Genomic DNA, 23,933 nt, shown 5'->3' on the forward strand with positions numbered 1-23,933 from the left:
GTGCGTGTGTAGGCTGTATAAACAAAGAGATCAGGCTCTGACAGTGCTGTTTCTTTTCCAATCTTTTGATTAAACAATTATAGTCTCCCCACATCATATAGCATATATGGTGGATGCTAATTTCCTGTTGTTGTGCTGTATGAAAATGGGCAGAAAAAACAAAACAAAAAATCCCCCCCACAGCACATGAAAACCAGGAAATGGGGAAATGTACAGTGGCTGTTGATGTGGCTTTAGCGCATCATGCAACAAAAATAAAACTAAACATATCAAGGCATTCTTTTGCTTTCCACTAATGATCTGTGATGAGGTTCGGTTGTAATGAGTCTCTTCTGATGATTCTTTGTTCATTCAGTGAAAACGAAAGAGGACCAAGCAAATGCCTCACACTTATTTGTACCTTTTTCAAACTTACATCAAGAAACAAGCGGTTGATTTTTTCTCAGTTTTTATTTTCACTGTTTAATGCATATATCAAAAAATAACGACATGCTATGACAGCCCGTATGTTTTTGATGTGGCAATGGAAGTTATTGGAACAACTATATTCAACTATATTGGTAAAGAAATATGTATTTTCCAATATAGGGTTTATTTTACTGAACACACAATGTTGCTTTGATTGCTTTAAAAGCACAGAGAAAGAAAATCATGTAATAGTAGTTATGGAGAAGAATATTTACCCCAAGCTTAATGTCAATGAATTCACGTAAAATGTTGTTAGACTAACATACAACAACAGTGCATAACTGACTGACAGGCAAATGGTAGGTTCCTAAAGGCAAGTTCATAGCGTAGCTGACCAAATAAAGCTGTGTTCGATGAGTATTTCTGCCAGTCACATGATATTTTTTAATGCTACAGGGTTTCAGAGGTGAAAAAGGGAGGGAAGGACCACCAGGACCTGATGGTAAGCCTGTAAGTGCTGATCACTTTCGTCACAATTGTTTTCCTCAGGTTGCTCCCTCCATTCTGTAGGACACATACTGAATGAAAATGTGATGAAAATTATATCAACTTGTTTTTGTTCTCAGGGTAAAGAAGGTATACCTGGCTACGCCGGCCCTCCTGGATTTCCAGGGATAAAAGTAATGCTATTCTACTTTATGTTTATGAGTTTTGATTGTGGTTAGTGGAGATCCCTTGCAAACGTATGGACATAGCATATTCAGCTTGTATATAAATTTGCTATAAGTCATAGCTAATAAAATAATCAAAAATGAATGTCAGCAATAGAGTATATTGCCCTGTTCAATGTATGTTGATGTAAACTGTGGACTTTAATTACAAAAATTAGTACATATTCCAAATTCTGATGTAGGACTGATGCTGAAGAAATCTTTGGTGATTGCTTCAATGTTAAAATAAAATCCTCAGTATCACCATTATTGTAAATCACTGAACAAGCTACAATAATTATCCAAAATTGTTCCCACATTAGCAAAACAATATCAATAATATTTGTGTGCTAAACATATAAGTTTTAAACCACTGCTTAGCTAGCTAAGGCTAAAGCTAGCTTGTTGCCAGTGTATCCTAGCAAAAAACTTGTTTTTAAATTTAGTTTAGCCAGAATAAGATTAATGAATTTATGTTCACCGCACTGAAAGATCCTCAACTAACTTAGCAGCTCCAACATGAAGGTCTCATGTGTTTATTATGATTAGAAAAAAATGATATTAGAATATCAAAGAAAATGTGGAATGAAAATGTCCCATTTTGGCTGAGTTTGTAAACACAATAACTTCGACCCTCTTAGTATTGTTTGGCATGAGTTTTTTTTTCCCCTTAAAACTGTTGCTGCACCATCAAAAACACATAGAAAAACATAATAACTGCCAGATACCGAGAACCAAAACGTTCCTGGAAAAAGCAGCCAAAGTATATTTCTTAATTTGTCTACAGTCAAAAAGCTCTAAAATAAAAGAGGTGGCCTACTTATGATTTTTAAATACTGTACAATGTTGAATGATAAACAATCTGGAAACAGAATTACCTTTTTGTTGGATAGCTAGTCATATTCTAATGAACCAAATCCTTTACTGCTGCTGTATTCTGACTTTTTAATCATATTTGTTGCCATGCAAATTTGACAGAAAACAAAAACAAAGCAAAAGTTAACATTTTATGAATATATTTAGCATATTAAGAGGACATATTTGGTAATCCAAACATCTTGATCAGGCAAACTGACTGTGGTGTCTTGGCTTACATTTGAAAATAGTTGTATTTGTTCTAAGGAAATAATAATATAGTGTGTATCCATCCATCTATGCATACATATGTATGTGCATACAAACATACAACACCACTAATGTGTCACCCCTCTAACTGAAGTTTCTGGTCTGAATGATTGTTTGTCGCTGGGCAGGGTGAAGAAGGCCCCCAAGGACTAAGAGGAGAGGCTGGTGTTAAAGGTAACAAGGCAAGTACATGACACTGTAGTTTTTTTTCTTGTTGTTGAATCTGTTGTATAGTTCCGACAATACTTTGTTTCACTTTGCGCCCAGGGAGACCAAGGGAAACCAGGTCTAACTGGAGAACCTGGACCAACAGGACCACAGGTGAGACTGGAAGAGTCAGCATAAGGTTTTATAGGAATGTCTTTCTGCTTTTGTAACACTCTTAAAAAAGGCTGAACTTCTCCTGGCCTCATCCTCATTTCTGCCTTTGATAGTTTTTGTCTTTCAAAAAGTTATTTAACATATCCAGGTGTTGTAGTTAAGTTTACACTTTCTACCCTCATAACTGTATTACTTCAAATTTAAAGACTTATTTTCTGACCAAAGCAAAGAACGCCTCTGTTCACCACCAAGGACTTTGATAAGCTTCTCCAGAGAACTGAAGTGATAGAACCAAAGATTCACATAGTTGAGGTTAATGTTGAGGTCAAGGCAGGTTTTGGAAATGAGACAACCCTACAGATGATTCAAAATAATGAAAGGACTGACAGACAATGACTCGGCACCATGACAACCCATTCTTTAGGTCTGAGGTAACTTTTACAGGATGAACCCTGCACTTAGACAAAACAGCGTGACCACATCAGAGCCCAGATGTCCTCTCTTCGACCTCGGAACCGAGAACAAAACAAACAACAGGAGTTATCAAGGTGGAATTCCACTGAAAAACAGGTTTGCTGCAATTCATCAGGAATTTACGAGGGAAACCTATACTTCAAACTTCAACAAGAGGTTTGAGAATCCAGACAGGTTCCTCCTAAAGTGAACCGGAAACCAGAAAATAACGGAATCGTAGATGTAAAACAAAGAGGATAAAACGCTCTGCTTTCCCCATGACGTCATGTTTCAAATGTTAGGAATAGTGCCAGCAATTATTAATGATCACCCAACAATTGAGAATTTAATCATTCATGCTGGAGTGAATGATATCGCCAAATAAAAATATGAAATTCTGAAATCCCCTGCTGAACACATTGGAAATCTCATGTTGTTCTGCTACCTCAGTAAACTCTGTTGGCAAACCCAGAATCTTCTGGCAGCGCCATCATCTCTTCAAACCGGACGGATTCTGTCTGAGTAAATGTGGGTGGAAATTATTCACAACAAATGTTTTCTGTGTCGTGAATCAGAAAACTGCTCTGCCAAAAGCAAAACACACATCTAACACCAGCACATGTTTACCTTTAGTTGATTGCTGCAGAGGTGTCTTCACAGGTCAATCAATCTTCCAAGTTCTCTGAATTGCCTTTGATTAATAATAACTCTAGTATTCATTAGCATATTTGATGTCAATAATTTTGATGATGGCATTTGAGGACATATTCTGATAGCTGCTTTAAAAACATGTTGTAGCTCATGTTCTTAAAGTTGCTAATTATTATGTAATATATATATATTATGTTGGATAAATTGTATTTTTAGTAATTATCAAATATTCGTTGTATCATGTAGCTTTGTAGTAACATTTAGATAATGTTTAATTATATGCTTTTTCTCTTTTTCCTCTATTCTAAGTAATGTCTCTGTGTGTTGAATAATTATGATTCCTTCCTGTGACCTCTTTGAGAAAGAGAGCAGTGAAGCCTTCGTGGAGATAGCGGAGACAACTCTGTCTGCTCTCCTGTGGTACTCGACGCCGTGTCTGGTACTCGACTGGAGCAGAAAGATTTAGAGTGTAGATAACATGTGTCTAATAGTAAATGTCATTAGCGCTGCAACAATGTGATAAATTGTTTTCCCCTCCCTTTGAGAGTTAAAGCGCTCAGTGTAAGAGGGTCCCCTAAAAAAGCAATAAAATAGAGGGAGCGGGAGATGTGTTTTCAGAGCGGTTGGAGATTTGTAACTGAAAGCATCTCTCTGTCTGCTCTCCTCGCGAGTACAAAAAGAATTTAACTCTCTTGTCTTTCCTGTGTTTTGTTTAATAGGTATTTAGACCCAACATATTATTAAAAGAGACAAAATTGACAGCATTTCAAAACTGTAAAACTTAGTTAATTGCATTTCATCCAGCTACTTCACCATAAAAGTCTGTTGGTTTCTGTATTTCTTTTTTTATTCCTTTTGTCCAGGGACTTCCTGGAGAGAGAGGTGAGCCAGGACCTGTAGGACAAACTGGTCTTAAGGTGAGATTAAATAATTATTAAAAAATGGAAGCCAAACTGAACAAAATTGCATTTTCTGCAAAAAAAAAAAAAAAAAAAAAAAGCAGTGTTAACTGGTATGGCCCAAAAATCTTACATAGTGTTGACAAATAATGTAAGATGGATGTAATCTTGCATTATATCCATAGCTCTGAAAAAATCAGGCTAGGTGGAGTTCGTCAGTGTTGTAGCCCCGCAACTTGACTTTAATGCCTGACGTCAAGAGACGACGTATCTAACCGTGTTTTTGTTCTCCAACCAGGGGGAAACAGGACCACCAGGCATGGACGGAGCGGCAGGACTAACAGGACAGAAGGTCAGTATAGAAAAGTTTGTCTAGATTGGACACTATAGAGTGTACTATGTTTATTCTAGCGACTTGGATCATTTTGGCTTGCAATTCTTTTCACAAGACAACTCAAATTTAGTCAGACAATTATCTGACATATGTTATCTATTAAAAAAATTAATTCAGAAGAAGTGTGAGATGCACAGATAAAAACGTAACAGATATCTGAATGTATAGACACGCTGCATGTTATAGTTTACAATTTTGTGCATGCGAAGAACGTTGGAGGGCAAAAGAGGATTCTTTCACTTGCCATCCATTAGAAAAATATAGATGGCATATGTCACGGTAAAACAATTCCAATAACAAAACAAAACCTGGAAATGTATGATTAATTTGGTGCAGCGCCTCACAGCAAAAAGAAAAAAATGCAGAAAAACCATTGAAGAACAACTCAAAACCACTCGTATTCTTTCTTTTGTTCTCTGTGTTGACTATGCTACACACAAAAAATAAATTGCAGCTTATTGCCGTAGAACTTATTGCTATAAGAATAAGTTGCAACACTAGTGTATCAAGATTCAGCACCAAAACGTGCATAAACGTTTCCCACACAAAGACCAGAACATTCAGTCCATTACAGTTTTATTTTTCCAGGCATAATGTTTATTTTGTAATTATTAATAAGTGATTGAACACAGCAGTGGTTGATTAGCTAACACATCTCAGTTATGTTTGTCATAGTCAAGCTAGCTTAACTGACCTATTTCCCTCTCCCTCGCTTTTTTTTTCTCCCCAATTAGAACTTTTTCCTGACTTGTGAAATGTGACACTCTTGGACCTTGTCATCTAGTTTCCATAATAGCGACAAATACTGTAGTAGCAAAGAACTGCATCTCTTTTTCTTTTATCTCACATGTACATTTAAGATTTAGAGCTTCACGTTGACAACCTGACAGCTAAACCAATGCTAGCTATCAACAACAAGCAGATTTTTTAACCTCCATCAGGGAGCTGGAAGGCGGGATCGTGCACGCGTCACGTCACGTTGAACGCATCTGTACATCTTTAAACATTGTTTGACAATTATGTAGTTCAACCCAAAATTAGAGCTTCTGCAAAAATAGTTTATCCTGCTAATTACCATATTTTTGTACTTTGGGTTCAGGGGAAAAGGTATTTTACCATTATTAGTAGCTAAACTCTTACAAGTTAACAATATTATATTGTTAAAAAAACAAAACACCAGTGTCATCGCGTAAAAAAACCCGAGCTTGTCACTCATTAATACCACATGATCAGAGTGACACTAAACTACAGGTTACATGAGAAGTCCTCCTGTGGTAACTTTGCCCAAGCTAAATGAGAGAGCACAAGCACACATCTGCAAGCATGTGAGCACGCCCACCAACAAACAAATGTGTGGTGCTATTTACAGTCCTCTGAACTCAACTTTCACTTAGTAATTTTAGATTCTTCCTGTTATCATGACAAACTGTTTTCCCCAAGAATCTGGAAGTGTTCTGCTCCAACAGCTGCGTTGTTGTTGTTCTCTGCGTTTGTGTGTGTATGTTTCTATGAAGTGAAGTTAATATAGAATGACAACTAACTGCAGCTAACTGTGTGTTAGAAAAAAACAACAACAAAGAAACAGTACTTGGTATTTAATTCTTTGAAACCACACAAAGTTGCATTAAAATGTCCTACACTGTAAGAACACAAAATCTTATTTTTGGATAAAAACTAAAAGTATTTTTGGTTTAGTTTCCAGTGCAAATATGTAAGTACAATTGAAAAACTGAAACTACTTTTTCAGGAAGATGCAGGGGATTGATTTAAGTCAATAATATAATATATGACATTATAATACTTATATTGTTGTGTGATCAACAACTGATTGTTGATCTCACAACGCTGGTGGAAAAGACAAAGATGACAGGAAGTGGTGCGAGGAAGATGGCACAGCAGGTTTTTAATGACTTATGTGATTTTAACTATTTCTTATTCAATGGGAACGCCACATTTGTGAAATTGTGTTTTTTCGACATTAGCAGAACATAGACAAAGTTTGGCGCACATTTGTCATGGAAATGACTTATCCTGCTTTCCCCAGTCAGCGGCTAAACAGTCGGATTGCGTTCATGCGTCTCTCCAGCCAGCACAACAAACAGCTCATATTCTCAGTAGGTTGTTTTTTTTCTGGGAATCTGGGTATTCTAATGACTCAAGGAAGTTTTTCTACACTCCCCAGGTAGCGTAGAGTTAAATATTTGTAGTAAGTAAGAGACGTCTACGGTCCTGCTCATGCTGCAGTGCAGAAGTGCAATTCTCACAGAGCCTGCAGGGAGTGAGCAGCCAGTGATAATAAGGCAACAAAATAAAGATCCACATGTGAACCAAATTAGCACACGGTGTGGTCGCCCGGGGAAACATTGCTGGCCTACCGTAAAAGATTTCTTCTCTGTCATCCGTGACAGCTCCATTGCATGTTAATGATGCCTACAGTTAGATAAACTGTGCTAGGCTCCAGGCTGTCACTGTGGCCTCTAATCACTGTGCTGGTCCATTTTAGCATCCGCACAATAAGGCAAATTTCCAGCAAACAAGAGAGTGACGTGGCAGTAAAGATTAAAACATAACTTTGATGAATGATTAGGCCTGTTATTATCAGAGTTTACATTTGTGATTAGGAGAAGCTTAACTGGGGAGGTGTGAAGTTTGATGTGACAAAGATACCGTTTCTACTCTATAATCAGGAAATGTATAATTGTCATCTGCAAAAACAGTAAATGGTTTCATTGTTTAAAATGAGAAACTTGCTTTTGAACCCCTGAATGATGACCTACCATCAAGAAAATTACCAACTTGTGCAGACAAAAGATTGAAATCAAAACGAAGCAAGTGAAAGTCAATGTTGGGTTATCTTTAACCTCTGTGTTTGCAATTTGTGAGAGACTTCAGAGGCCACTTAAAAATAAACTCAGCTTAACTCTAAGCTGCTGTTAGACCACCAAATTGTAGCATCTCGGAGAAGCAAAAAGGAGGTCTATACATTGTGTTTGGGGTTTGGCTTCACACCATAATCACCACTGATCTTCCTCATCCATCCATTTTCTGAACATCCCTTGTCCCTAGGGGGGTCGGTCACTGATCAGTGGTCACTGATCTTCCTGTCTGATCCTATTGGTCTTGATTTCAGATGCAGCATTTAGATCAAAATTCAGAATAAGTATTATGGAAACATGAATCCAATTACTGATTAACCAAAAAAACTATTCCTTCACCAGAAAAGAAGGTTTTGGATTGATCAGTCAGACAAAACTCACAATTTATTCAATGATGGCTTTTTTTTTTTACATTGCCGACATGAACTAATCTGTGTTCTCTGTACGTCCTCAAATATGACCATGAGGCTTGTCTCTCTGTTTAAGCTTTCTGCACAGACACAGAGCTTCTTCTTCTGTAATGTTAAATGCAGCGTTCAGTATGTTTGTTAGAGGGAAACAACTGAATTAGAGTCTGTTTTCTTTTGAAGTGTCTCACCGCACTATGCACATATAAAGCCCTGCGAGCGGCAGACCTTACAATTACACAGCCGAGACACCCACCACCGCCCAAGAAATGACAACAGGACATAAATCTCGGGATGTCTAGAACAGGAGAAAATAGACAAGTCCAGAGAAGTTGGTGTGACGCTGTCCTTGTGTGAAGGCAGAATAATCCCCGTCCACGTTTACGTCCTCACATCTGGGAGCTTAAGTTCTAAAAATAAATGTCAATAAAAAAATTAGAGGCTTCTAAAAAATCACCGGGAACCACAATTGAATATATTTTGTGTCTGGAACATTGTTTCAAAGCAAGGATCAAGCAAGGCAGTAATTAATTAAATACAAGTTGAGGTCTGTAAATGGTTTGTTTTCTTAAATGAAGCTTGAACACAGCATTAGCCTGACAAGACAAGTTGGACACAACAATCAATGAAGAATACAGGTCAACCCAAGGAACACAAAGTAGTGTGTCTGATTACAATTCCCGCTACTTGTGCTTAATTGTTGCTAACTTGCTTCCAATAAAACAAGGCCTTGCAAAAGTGTTAAAACCCTTTGACCCTTTCCACATTTTGTCACATAACAACCACAAGCACTGTCTTAAGATTTTATGTGATAGTACAACAGGTAGTGGTGCATGACATGATTTTTAAATGGTAGTCTGGGTTTATTTTCAGCCCAACTGTCGGTAAGGCAAACAAACGGTAAGGCCCAAGGACAAAGGTACAGAAAGAAAAAAATCTGTTTAAATTTAGCACAAAATAGTTTACAAAAATCCATGGAAAAACAAATTTTTCAAAAATCTGGAAAAAGGAAATCATGTCAACCAAGACAAACGTGGCTAAGGATAAGACATAAAACAGACCTAGCAATTAAGTGAATATATACACAAAGATTAGCCTACAAGAAATGAGCGGTAACACTAAGAAACAACTATGACAAACACATGGAGATAATTCAAACAATAACTTCAACACAAATGTTAAAACTAACACAATGGTCAAAAGGAAACTTTAACTTTCTTGATGTAATCTCTTCCTTTGTGGTTTTGGCTGTATGTTCATGGTTGTTCTAGTAGAAAAGGGGTATTTAACTCCAATGCTTGAGGGTAAGTGTCCTACAACTTTTAAATGTGCCCCTGGTCAAACAGTCCTGAATCAAATAGCTTAATTACATCCTGAGTATTCAGTCATACCCCTCCCAACCCCAATAGGGACAAGGGTGTTAGAAAATGGATGGATGGATGGATGGTATTCAGTCATGTACTCCATATTCCTGCTAATACCCTGATTATTTCACTCAGGTGTGTGGAAGCAGAGACACACCTAATAGTTGCAGGATACCAGTCCTAGAGTACTAGAGTTGGAGACCCCTGTTTTGGAAGGTAAACCTCTGCACAAGTCTGAAGCCTTTTGGAGTCCCTAACAGATTTTCTTCCAAGATTGCTTTGTATTTATCTCAGTCCGTCTTCCCAATACCTCTGAGAAGCTTCCCAGTGCCCACAAAAAAGATTTCCTTATAGCATGGCCCTTCTACCACCAAGTTTCATCATAGAGATTGTTTGAATACAAATGCAAGCTAGACCTTTTCAGATTTGTACTACTATTTTGTAAACATTTTTAAAAGTCATTTACTTCAAAATCATGCTATTGGTCCGCCATATAAAATCCTAATAAAAGCGATAATAAACTTTGCTTTACATCTGTGATTAGCACATGTGAAGCTTTACTGTGACTTTTCCTTCCAAGATCAATTTGAAGATAAACAGCCGGGGACAATTATGAATGACTAAGGGAACAAACCTGTGTTTGCAGGGAGAAGATGTTTTCTTGGAATGATGTTGTGTGATGGGGGTGAGATGCTGTACTTTAATGTCTGCAGGATCCAGTTGAACTGGTTGTGGAATCTGATAAGGCTTATTCCTGGCTTCCATGATGTGGCTTTTCTGGGCACATATAGTTTGTAGGTGACCCGGGGCATAACCACAAAACTGTGGTGAGATAAAGCTTAGGAATCATGAGGAGGATCTAGTGGCTATCACTTAGACATGTAGCAAGAGAACTTTTGATTTTTTTACCATATACAGTGCCTACAAAATATATTCAACCCCTTGGATATTTTTCACTTTGTATTGCTTTTGCAACATTTCCCCTCCCAAAAATTTCTTTAATGTCACAATTAATAGAAGTATTTAACATAAAGTAATTGCACAAATGTTTTCCTCCTGCCCTTATGTACCTTTAGCTGGATGCTTTGGGTCATTGTCTTGGTGGAAAATAAATGTTCTCTGAATCCGCATCTCTGCCAGATGGAAACTAACCATCCTCAAGGATTTCCCTGGATTTCTGTTAATTCACTTTACCTCTAACTTTTACAAGCCTTCACAGATCTGGACAGTGTGGTTGTGGTGTTGTTCGGTGTCTGCCTAATAGAGCATCTTGTCTAAGGACCACATAACTCCATTTTTGGTTTCATCAGGCCAAAGAACTTTCTTCTACTTAACCATGGAGTCTCCCACATGTCTTTTAGCAAATTGTAGTCCAGCCTTTATCTGAGTTTTCTTTAACAGTGGTTTTCTCATTGCCTCTCTCCCATAAAGATTTGACTGGTGAAGAACCTGGGCAACAGATGTAGTTTGCAGAGTCTCTATCATCTCAGCTATTGAAGCTTGTACCTCCTACACCGTAGTCATGGTGACCGGTGTCCTCTTTCTCTAGTCTCCTTCTTCATAGTCAATTAATTTGTGAGTACAGCCTGATCTAGGCAGATGTACACATGGGCCATGTTGTTCTTGTTATTTCTTGATGATGATTTACCTGAACTCCAGGGGCCCTCTGACCACCGCCAACAGGCAAGACAGGTGAGATGTCTTAGTCAAGGACACTACGACTGAAACAGATGGAGCGGGGATTAGAACCGGCAGCCTAACAGTTACAAGTCCAACCCCTACCACCATTGCCACCGTTTATAATAAAGAGTTCATGTTTGTGCTGAATCTGAAACTTTTACTTTCTTCATTTCACCTTTACTGACTCAGTATGTGCAGATGATTCCCTTATTTTCATGTTTTTGGGTGTATAAAATGGATAACTGTTTTTGACATCCCGGTAGGGGGAACGTGGCCATAAGTTTTCTGTTTGGCTTTTTAGTTTGATATGAACAGAACTGATAATGACAATTTAATCAAATGAAAACAAACCAGTATTTAGTGCAGTTTAACCTTGAGACACAGTAAATTAGAACTCAGTGGTAACCTAAGAGAATGACAATAGAATGACAATCTGGTTGCAAGAACATTGAAGGAATCCAGAGGGCATGTGACTTACAAATGAATTCCAAGCCTGTTGTTCCAGAATACATTTTACAACTTGTTTTACATGGTCATTGCTAGTGCCAGTGAAATGCTGTGGTTCACGCTGTGACCATTTCAAATACGTCTTGCATCGTAACAGTCAGCAAATATAGCTGAGCAGTATAACTTGCTTTGAGCAGCTTCTAAGGTCTGACAGATTGCTGAGGAATTATTTGAATATGTTTGTTTGTGGTCTTTAGTTTTTTTGTTTTTACAAGCCGCCTGCCTGTCCACTCACTTGCTGCGAGAGCTCTGACCACAGGACTCACCACACAAGCTGTGCCCATCCAAAAGTAAAAACTGCTGCCAGATATGAACTCATGACATAACCAACAGTGTAAAAAACCCAGAAAGTCCCTGAGATTTTCAGTCCAGCCATGTGGTTTGGATTGACACTAAAACCAATGTCTGAACCAATGTTCAGAGAGTAGCTTCCGGGTTCCGTGTGTAGGTATGCTTACACACTGATGGAAGTACACCTCCTTTCCAGAATGAAAATGCAACGTGCAAATGTCAGATAGTCCTTTTTCATGGCTCTTCTGCTCACTGTGAACATTTCTGCTTGCTCACCTAGTTTGTGTTAATGTTAAAGAAGGTGTACAAAAAAACATAACACAATGTTGGAAGTCTTCATACCTCTTACCTGGTTCCATATTTTGCTATATTCCACCCACCAAACTCCAAAGGCTCCTGCATGTTCAGGCATACTGTGCGAACGCCATGCAGGGTTCGTCTGCATGGCGAACACTGTGAGCCATGCAGACTGCACATGCACTTTCTACACACAGTCGGAATTTCATTGTCAAGTGTACCAGTTGTCTTCATTTCTCGTGATATACTGCATTCCTTTATTTCCCACAATCCTTAGTGGATACTCATAAGTTTGGTGAGCTAGTTAGGTGTCTATAATGACAGCCTCCGCACAGCACTCTCTGTCTGCACAGGACAGAGAGTTTGATGTGAACACTGTTCCCTGCTGAGCAGTTTACTGCATGACACAGAGTGTGCGTACGTGGTCATAAAAATTGTTCTTTGCATGGACTTCCACTTTGAGTCCATGTTGAGTCCACATTGAGTATTCGAGGACCTCCATAGACTGAAGTACACCCAGGTATGTTGGGGCACTAAGTGCTGAATTGAGATTACATGTGACAGACCATGTCTAAGAAGTGGATAACTGTGAAGTGGGAGGATATCATTCATTCATTCATTCAAATGAAATAGTGGCTAGATGAAAATCACTGAAGATCAAATAATGATTTACTCCCCTATGTCCAAAATGTTATTTCTGGCATAAAGACTAGACTGTACATCTTCCAAAACATGTACAGTAATTTCATCCCTGTGAAACATTAGCTATGTCAGCATATTTCTCTGGGGACACTTGTCAGTTAGAGAAGGACAACATGGATAGAACTAAACACCAGATAATTCTATTAAAGGTTGGAAAAGGCTCAAGACAGCTGCAGAGCTTAACCTTCAGGCTGGTCGGTGATAAGATAGATACCTGCTGGTGCATGAGCACCTGCCCTTTTTCGTCTGGAAAAAGTGCCCTACTGAATTTGTTTTTACAGTGTATATTGTATACATTGTATACATGCTAAGATAACATTTCTGGACTTCTAGTCCTACATTTACATAGGTGTTTCACTTAACAAGGATATAAGAATTTTATAACTTTTTTCTCTGGACATAGTTGATTTAACTCGTTTTACCAGAAAAAGTCCAATGGCACAACATGGCACCACCTTCTTTTACTGTTTGCCACTAATGCCTTTCACTAGATTTCTCAGCTACAAGGCTTGTGTAAGCTTGCCAGTTGTTTAAGCATAAGAAGGAAAATTAATATCCCCACCTCACCAATAAAAATAAAAACAGCATCAATTTAATAAATCTTTGAAAATATCAGAACAGTTTATCCCAAAGTACTTTTTGTGGCGAGGAGGGAAAGGATGTTATTAACTTCCTCTGTCAAACTTCTTAAAGTGTCACAGTAACATAAAACAAGACCACACTATGAGTAACAGCAGCACTTTCATTTATGTTCTGTGCCAGTGTGGAATCAAAAGAAATTTAGGGTTTCTCTTCTGATGCTTTCAGTACTGAAAGGGAAAAATAAAGAGGTTGATGTATAGCAGTAAATCGTGTCTACTGTCTTGGTTCTACTGGACCTGCATTCTACTTATCTGGATTAACAGATAAACAGATGTTAAAGAGCAACAACATGCAAAAACAATCCAGACAAATGAATTTCCAACTGGATTGATTAATCTCAGCAGCACAAAAGGAAAATAAAATCAGCAGGTCATTGAAATGATGTCTTTATATTAGTCTTAAAAATAAAAAAATCTGTCAAATAGCTAATCCAAAATCACAGTAGTCTTTAAATAATTTCACTGGCTGTTTAAAATTTTGTTGACATCTTATAGGGATCTGGATGATCTTGGACCTAACTACATTTCAGGTCTGGAGCATGCTAGCTCCTTTTCACTTTGCTTTCCTACAACCAACCAGGGTAATGTAGCATTTAGCTTCTAGGCTACCTTAGCTCTGGAACAAACTACTTGAAAAGCTGAGATGTGCATTAGCTGCTGGTTCCTTTAAATGAGGAGAGAAACAGTTACTGTTTACTGCTGCTTTCCCATAAATGTCAAATTTTACTTTTTTTAAAAAAAATCTTGTATGTCAGATCTTAACATTCTTTCTTCTGCTTCCTCTTTTGTTTACAAACCTTGCATTTTTGAATGGTTTTGTGAAAATGCAAACTGTGTTTGACAGTTTATTGTTTTTCTTTTATTATTTTATCAATTCAATGCTGGGAAACGCAGATGTATAGTAGCCCTTTGGGTAATTCTGGAATATTTACACTCCTATGATTATCTCTGTGCATATTATATTCTAAATAAACAAATAAGTTTCTGCTACAGAGAGCAGATAGATAGAGGATTGTTGCCTACCAGATGTAAGATGTTCGAAGATTTTAATAGGACATCAAAACAAAATGAACAAACAAAAAATGTACAATGAATCTAATACCACCATTGTTTTTAATGTGGAATGCACTGCCATGGTTCTTGTCTCCTCAGGGGGAGATGGGTGATGTTGGACCAGCTGGTGATGTTGGACCTAAAGGTGCCCCGGTGAGTTGACATAAATATTACGTTTGTGAGTACATGTATGGCCATGGTCTTTATCACAAAGTCTTTATCTGGTTCCAACCTGATAGAACCATTGGAGCTCAACCCCAGACAAGCCTAATGCCACAGGAGACATTGCAGAGATGCTTTATACTGAAGTCAGACTTGTTTTGGTGATACAAAATGTTAGCTGGTGCACAGTGATTCAGACAAAGATATCATACAGCTACTGTATATGTAAAGAAGCCCTAGAACGTTAACTGTTTTAAATCCTCAAGCTAAAACTCTACCCTTTGAAACTAACGTACACACCGAGACTCTAAATGTCCACGCTTTAATATCTGAGTGGAAAACTCATCACAGTCACACCCCGCTACCACAACCACACTCTCAATTTATAGAAAACAGTTATGACTGCACATTCAAATACATACACAAAGCAACAAAGAGTTCTTATTTTTCTGTCTTTTGCTCATTGTCCCCTTTTGATTAGTGAAATCCAAATATTCCCTAACATTTATTTTGCATTGCTTGATCATTCTATTTTGTAGGTGAAACCCACATTTACACACTGGTGGAAGCACACACTCCTTTGTACATCCATACTGCTTGCAGTATTGCGTGCTGAGCAGACTCCCTGCTGGAATGTAAAGCCAAACTCCCCCTCCCTAGACTCACAGAAATCTTCAACTCTGAATGCAGTTAGTTTTATGGTTCCATATACTTTTACTGTACTATATATTGTCTTATTGTCTTGTAACACAATCATCATAAAACTGTTTACATATTCATTCCATTGAGTTGAAGATTTACTGTTCTACTCACAGACACGCAAACCCTGTTTGTAAAAGAAGACCCATGCATAGTAGCCTATGTCTGTTTAAACAACAAAAATGCTAGAGACTATATATAAAGTATAATATTAACAATTTAAGCACGTTCAGCATTTTTAAGCTTTCATTTTGAATTTGAGCAGTAAAAATGTAAACTGTAGTTATAATTTTATTTGAAATTTGGATGTAGTAATATATTCCAGCTCAAGATTCATAGTAATATTTTTGCAAATTTTGTATGTTTTACATGTTTTCATATATAGATAAAAAAAATTTTTTTTAAATCATAAACTAGGTTTTAAAATGCCTGCAACCACTGTAGAACATTTAACTCCAGCTAGTCGATTTATTTATTTATTTATTTTAAAATTCCTGTCTACCTCTAAAGTGGTCCCTACTACCAATGAAGTTGTGAAAATTCATCTTTTGGTTGTTACAATTAAGATTTTATTATGTCTCAAACTAAGTGTTTTAGATGTCGAATTATAGATCATCAAATGTGATCCAGACTTTAGGATAATGTGAAAGAGTCCTTTAGTTTAGAGACAAAAGGAAGCTGTCAAGCAGATGCTAACTGTGGTGTCGTTAGCAGCTATTAGCTAGGGTAGGTTAGGAACCACAGCACCCTTCAAATACATAGAATTTGCAAATACTTGAGATTCCTTAAAAAAATAACTGTTCATTAATAGTTTGACCTCCAAATATACATTAATATGCATTAATACACACACTGGAATCCATTTTAGCACTAACGCAGAAGCTAACATCTAGAGTCTTCCTTATCTGCGCACTTGGGGATACGGCTAATTAGCACTCTGCTAGCCTTGTAGCATGCACCTAGCTTGAAGCACTCGCCTTCTGATGGAGACTCTATATAACGGTTTGCTTTTACTTCTCAAAGTCTTATGCTAACAGTAGCTACAAACTGCTTTGGGATACTCTCAATAATGAAATATGTTCTAATAACAATACTGTGTTAAAAAAGAAAACTGAACTCCTGGAATTTGGTTACAAACTGGACTTACTGGCTGTTAAAGTTGTAACCATCAAAAAGAAAAGCTCAACTCCTCCTTGCTCTTGGTTAATTTAGTCTAATCATTTCTCTGTGCCTTCTGCTTGCAGTCTGCTCTCCTCACGGTGGAAGTATGATTTGGTTTTGATGAGCAGGTTGAGCTTCACATAGATCATTTATTCTCATCCATCCATAGACTTCATGACAGAGCTGAATATAGTCACAATGGAAAGCCAAAAGTAGACAACGAGAAGCTGAAAATAAAATAAGTCAATGAGATATGCTTTCACACCAGTCTCCAACAGTAACCATTTAGTCTTTTTTTAATGTGTTGTCAAGGGGATCTGAGAAATTACTAAATATTGGGGAAAAAATTCCTATGCAGGCAATGCTAAGATTGTATTCAGCCTTAGCTTGGTTAGCGCCAGTGCTAATGCTTGATTCAAATTTGTTATCAAGATGTGCTCCTAAACTCTGAGGTAATTCTTTACAATTTACCCTTTAGTTGTTAGGAAAATGTAAATAACAAACCAGTTATTAATAATGTTCCTTTTTAACCTAGGAGGACAAGCAAAATGTCAGAAATGATGTTAACAACTTGATTAACTAATTTGAGAAAGTTCATTTTATTAAATGTTATAAATTTAACTCAAGTGTCTTATTTCAGTGTCTTTCTACTAAAATAAAAGTGATGTAAAATATTACATCATTGTGTAATGGTTCTTTCATCTATCTGTGTGGTTCAGTAACAGTAGTAATAAGGTGGTAGTAAACATGATATGACAGACATACTAAAAATGACAGAGCACAGTTGATGTTTTAACGGCAGTCGTTCCAGAATTTATGATTGAACTCATCTTGCCATGCAAAAACCTGTTGATTCCAGACTTATCCAAACACACCGCTGAGGACCATCTTTTGCGCTCCATATTCAAGTAATGAGAATGTGTTAAAGAACATGTTAAAACTTGGCACTAAAGCATGTTTTCAAAGTTTGAACCCTTAACTCTTTGTGTCATTCAGCAGGCAGGCTTTGGGGCTTTGGCTTTAAGATTTCTGTCCTTTCAACATGCTCAAAATCATCATCTTTACCTTTGAAAAAAATGCCTGGCTAAGCAGGAAAATGCAAGCTATTACATCCTATTCATACTGCCACAAACAGATTTGTTCCAACACAACTCCAATGTTTCAAAGATTGTTTTTCAAATTGTAAAACTCCAAGAAAGCAAATAAAGTTACTCTTGCTGTTTTTGGAAGCCAGTTGTCAAGATGTACTTTAAGAAGGAATTTTGAAGAAATATTCAAACTCTTTCAGAATAACAGAAAAATGTTAGCATGAACATGATGGAGACTGTGAAGAAATTCTTATTCTATAATCATTTTTCCCAAGTACTGCCAAAAGCTACAGGTAATACTTTCCATTTGTAATTAGAAAACAATATTTATCAAAACTCTTCTCTAACTTGGCTGAACAGAGTGTAAATTTCATCTCAACTTTCTGTTCTTCTGTCATCCACAGGGTCCCATCGGACCTCCTGGTGAAACGGGCCCACAGGGATCTCCGGTAATGTCTGTACTGACTTGTGTTGGCATTCTTGTTGGTTTAACGTCCGTAACACATTCCCTATGCTTCTGAATCCATTGTTAGGGCGAACAAGGCTTAGCTGGGCTTCAGGGACCACCTGGTCCAAAAGGAAACCTGGTTAGTATTCTTTCAAGTTTTAAAATGTTTTGTCAGCACTCAATTAGTAAGAACAGACTTACTCCCCCCCCAATTTGTATGTATTAGAAATGTAACACAATTAAAAGTGAGCATTAAAGCAGGTAGAGGAGGATGGGTTTAGAGGAGGATGGTTTGGTCCTCACCATGGGACTGACAGTTGTAAACTCTTTTTGATAATCAGACACCTTTCCGCCTTCAATAAATTAAAAATATAAAATCACCGGTGACACATTTATTGCTACTATTGTCAATACTTCGGCCAGTAGGAGAACATTTAGTCTTCCTCTGTAACATTTCTCAAGGGTGGTGCAGACAGAGAGATTAATGTCTGGTTAAGGACTAGATCTAGTCCTGGATTGTTGGAACTCCTCAAAACTTCCTCTTCCTTAATAAAAACTTTAGTTCCATTCGAAAAAAACAACAGACAGTCCAGTCCAATTTGAATGCATTCTCTCGTGAGATTTTAGCCAGATCTGGATGCTTTTTGATTATTGGAATAAAATAATTCTGTTTTGCAACCCTCCTCTTTAGTCCAAACATGTGGAGAGAAACTATGAGTCCAATATAACCTGTGAAACACAAGCAGCAGGACATTCCTGCAGTTCCTGAAGGGTCGATGTAGACCTCTTTGCAGTTTTCCTCACTATTTTTATTAGTCTTGTCTTTTCATCAAATTTGGACCAATGTCCAATATCAATTATGTGACATGTTGGGTTTTTATACTGATTAATATTTCAATATAATCAATATATTTTTTAATCTCCCCAAGTTGACAGACATCTTGTCATAGCAGCACTGCAAACACTCCCTTCCTGAACGTATCTGAACAGGAATAAAAACACCAAGCTGCTGCTAGCAAAGAACTGTTGCTAACATGACAAGTCCGTCCAAACAAGAGCCTTTGCAGCTCCTTATTTGAACAAACAAAGGCGAACGTGCTGTTCAGAAACAGTTTGTCTAGTTGATGGTAGGTGTAAACGATAAGTCAACAAAGAATTAGCTCAAGGGTGTGCATATTTATGCCGATTATTTTTGCTATTATGAGATAAATTAATTGATTTGTCACTGTAATTGTACAGGATTTATGTAACATTTGGAAAATGTTTAACCCCCCCCCCAAAAAAAACAATAACAATAAAAAAACCCCCTTAGCATTATGACACGAGTGTGAAGACTTCTGAGAGGGAATGTATGACAGAATACATTTTTCATCACTGTTGTCCACAGTGGGTATCCAATCATTGGTCTGATTAATGCAACAGTGAATTAGTGTGAGAAGAATCTTAACTCAGTTACACACTGATTCTTGGAGAGCTCGGACAAATCAGAACCGTTTCTGTTTCTGTTTTTTAATGTATGCTGCCCTCTTGTGTTCAGACCTAAGCATTACAAATTACCGTATCATAAAATGTGAGGATGCAATCTGACCCAGCATGACCTGGGTGGACTCAGTGGATTAACAGGACGACAATGAAGAGCTTCCTGTCTTAAGAAATCAGTATGAATCAGTCAGCACACATATGTGTCTTTCAATAACAAGTGACTGCATTTGTCTCTCGCAGCCTGCTGGAGAGCTCTGCATCAGCCACTGTAGGTTACAAATAGTTTGCCTTGTGAGAGAATTCACTTCACTTAAACTGTTTCATATTTTGCCACGTCCCAACCACCAACTTTTGTTGTATTTTATTGGGATTTTTTATGATGCACATGGTAAATAATGAACTTGGACAAGAGTGGCAAGAAGAAAAACCATAAAACCCCCCCACAAGCCAAGCCAAATGCATGCATGACACACGTCAGATTTTTATTTGTATTCCTTCCACTTCACAATTATCTTCCCCTTTATTTTCACCAGTCACACGAATCCCAGTAAAGCACAATGAAGTGTGTAGCTTTAATGTGACAAAATGTGGAAATGTGTAAGGCTTATAAATGCATTTACATTCAAAACCTATATAAAAACCAGTCTATTTATAAGTCTATTTATTTTATAATTGGAAGACATACAAACAATAAGAAAGCCAGGCTCTTGATGCAGCAGACTGTTTTGCTCAATATGTCAACTGTATTTGATAGTGTATTGCCTCTTTATTTTATCATATGCATATACATTGTTATGTTTTTCTTATTTTATTGAAGTGATGTGTGACAACCACTGATGATGTGAGTTTTGTGTAGTTTTGTTGGTTGAAAACCAGCCCTGTGTCTCTTTTCTGTCTGCCTTTCCAGGGAGTTCATGGACCCCAGGGGCCCCCCGGAGAAATTGGCAGAGCTGGTCCCAAGGTTAGTGTATTGAGCAGTATAAGTAGTTATATAACAAAGCCATCCAACATTCACGTTCACACCCAGCAGTAGGGTTTTTAGTGTGATCTTCATCCAACTCAGGCGGTAGCAGATTTTTGTCAACAGTAGCTACATTTCCATTAACCATATAATTGTGCAATTTGACATTTTGAAAATAAAATTACTTAATGGAAACATAACAGTTTTGAAAAAAACTTTCATTTGTCGCTAAAAAGTTTTGCTGAGAGAATGAGATGGATTTTTGGCCATATTGAAATTGGTTCATTTAGCAAAACTACAACTGGAAGCACTTTTTCACATCCTACGAGTCACATGACCAACAACCAGATGTTGCCACTGGCAGATGCAGACCAGCATGAAGTAGCAGGAGGATAATGGTGCAGCCTGTCGCGTGAATAAACTTATTCATGTTGCTTTATGTTTCTTATATAATGGAAACACCTCAATTACAAAATCGTGTTTTTTTTTCAACATTAGCGGAATATTGACAAATTTTATGTTTGCATTGGAAATGCAGCTAGTATTGGAAAATTCCATTGAGCAACACACTTCAGGATGCACGACATATTGGCTTAACATCCGTATTGGCTGATAGTAATTTTTTTAATATATTGGTATTGGTCCATTAAATAAAACTAGACCGCTATTTATCAGGAAGATTTATCAGAATTCCTTTGATTGTCATTGTTCAAGAAAGAAAGCACAACAAACTTTAGCAACTGATATTTATTTCCATCTTCTTGCCATTTGCTTCTGGAGGGTGAGAGGAGGAGGCTGATCATGTTGCAGTAATAGTGCCAGTATGAAACACACCACAATCTATAGCTTCAGTAAGTCTTCAAATTCTACCAAGAGTGATGCCATTTTCTTCTTAATAAAAGCCATGTGGCTTCTGAATGACCTGTTGTGATCATCACAGCAAGTTAAACAGTGAAGATGATGGAATCAGCTGAGAGTATAATCCATCAGAATACATCAATTTCCTCCAAGAAGCCTTCTGTGAAAACCCCAGTAACTCACATATGTGGTGTGATACCAGTGTGCTGGTGACTGAGATGGTTAAATGCAGCTTTACAGTTTGTTTCAGAGCTATGGATGAGGTCATCACATTTTCTCTTTGTCCCGCCCACAGGGTTCATGTGGTGAACCAGGAGTTCTCGGCCCCCCTGGTCTTCCAGGACTAAAAGTGAGTGAAGATTTGCTTATGGATTTTAGAAAAGTAACCTGCTAAATGTAGTTCATGTGTTTTTGCTCATTTTATCTTGGTGAAAATAATGAATATTTCAACAATGTTATGACATCCAGGTAGAACACCCTGTGGTAAGCTGAACAGGCATCTTTCAACAAACTCAGTTTCTTCTATTAAACAGTAACATCCATTGGAAACAGACATCTGATTGTATTTACTTTTACATTTTAATATTTGAAAACATAAAAAATACTTTTTGAGCTAGAGTCAGTAAGTTAACATGTTGGAAACATATTCACTGCCCGTATTTCTTTTAGTATTATTTGAATGACGTTCATTACCAAAGCTAAGTGTTTTTGCAGACTCCTTTTTAACAAGTGCAGCTGGAAATCTCATTTTGATCCTTCAGTTATGTAAAAAAAAAAAACAAATCATGGAAAGAAGAGAAACATAAAGTTCATGTTAGCGTCTTAAAATAACCACATTAGAAGCAAAACCGTATTAAAATATCAGTATATTAAGCAATTTAATTTAAATGTACACTAGCAAAGATTTTATAACCTGACTGACAATTTCAACTCAATTCAATATTTATTTATGCGAAAGGGAAATAAAATGTTGTTACAAAGTTTCTTCTATGCTTCATATGATCCAAGTATCTTCAAAGAGTCCTTTTAGATGGTAGCAGCCAGTCTTACAACAAATCAGATAAGACTTCTGACTGAAGATTGTTGCTGTAGTTCATGAAATGCTAACAGCTCAATATGAGGGTAGCAGCTTTTGAACCTTTTAGGTACTGATCAGCTGCAAAAACAATGCCTTGTTGCCACGGTTATGCACCATAATTGTCCAAAAACAAAAAAAAGGAAGGAAGAGCAAAAACATTCCAGCTGCACAACATCCAAAACCAGCTAAAAAAGCTTGAGACTGAAATGACTATTTGATAAAGAACCTCATATCAATTCAAATCACTTCATAGATGTTTTGCTTTGTACACCAATTTAATGAAAAACCTTTTTTTTTAAAAACAGATTTGTTTCACCAAAGATCTATAACCTTTGACCTCTCCAGGGTTTGGTGGGGGAGCCAGGCTTTCCGGGCCAACCGGGTGTTTTAGGGCGGCCAGGCTTGAAAGGTCATAAGGTGAGAACCAATATCAGCAAGATGTATAGACAATTTGATCCACACTGAGAGAGGTCTTCAGATAACAACCGTTTTTAGAGTAAATATTTGTTCCAGGGCTTTTGGAAATATATAAGATGCCCATGTTGTATTCTGAAAATGTTTACAGCATAATATACTTATTGATTTTGTGCAATAATGACATAATTCATTCAAGTGTGTAAAAATTTCCTTCACACTTCTTTGGCAGTAGGTATTAAGTTTTCTCTTGCTGCGTTCCCATTAACCAGAAAATTGAAATTAAAAAAATAAATTTGCCTGGTGGAAACATGCCAATTTTGAAAAAACTCATGTTTTTCAACAAAAGATTTTGTGCTAGGATGAGGTGATTTTGCGGTTTGTAGTATCAAAATAGGTGTTTTTTCGCATCACACAAGTCACATGATCATCAGTTGGAGGTTAGTACTAGCTTAAACGACAAATTAAAAAACAACAGGAAGTAGCTGCAGGATGATAGTTTGGTTTTGTTTTTTTGGACAGTGTGCAGCTGGCTCCGGCAGAGCTCTCGCAGCATCACACAGTTCATAAAAGGTTGTGTGTCATTCCATTGTGTTGAATCCATAGCTTTGGTAAAATAGCCAACTGCAGTTTTTCCCAAAATGTCTCATACGTAGCCACTCCCAAGTAGGCGGGACTTGTCTCTCCAATGACAATCCAATCCAAGACACCAATGTTTCCTCTGATTGGCTGATAGATGGTGAGAGTTAGCACCATGACTGCATTATGAATATATCTCATGCTTTCATCCGTTGATGCCATGA

General features: G+C 37.3%; 1 protein-coding gene across 1 annotated transcript in view; it reads left to right on the forward strand.

The window, feature by feature from the left end:
- The window catches only part of LOC114137111 (collagen alpha-1(XXI) chain-like), a 59,368-nt gene that overhangs the window by 19,324 nt on the left and 16,111 nt on the right, over positions 1-23,933 (forward strand). The window contains exons 13-24 of the mRNA XM_028005639.1: positions 865-918; positions 1,035-1,088; positions 2,372-2,425; positions 2,511-2,564; positions 4,532-4,585; positions 4,866-4,919; positions 14,879-14,932; positions 18,294-18,338; positions 18,423-18,476; positions 20,727-20,780; positions 21,934-21,987; positions 23,062-23,133. Coding sequence (XP_027861440.1) covers positions 865-918; positions 1,035-1,088; positions 2,372-2,425; positions 2,511-2,564; positions 4,532-4,585; positions 4,866-4,919; positions 14,879-14,932; positions 18,294-18,338; positions 18,423-18,476; positions 20,727-20,780; positions 21,934-21,987; positions 23,062-23,133 — 657 coding nt within the window. The remainder of the gene's footprint in view (positions 1-864; positions 919-1,034; positions 1,089-2,371; positions 2,426-2,510; positions 2,565-4,531; positions 4,586-4,865; positions 4,920-14,878; positions 14,933-18,293; positions 18,339-18,422; positions 18,477-20,726; positions 20,781-21,933; positions 21,988-23,061; positions 23,134-23,933) is intronic.

The sequence above is a fragment of the Xiphophorus couchianus genome, chromosome 21, assembly GCF_001444195.1.
Source record: "Xiphophorus couchianus chromosome 21, X_couchianus-1.0, whole genome shotgun sequence".
In the NCBI taxonomy this organism is placed as follows: domain Eukaryota; kingdom Metazoa; phylum Chordata; class Actinopteri; order Cyprinodontiformes; family Poeciliidae; genus Xiphophorus; species Xiphophorus couchianus.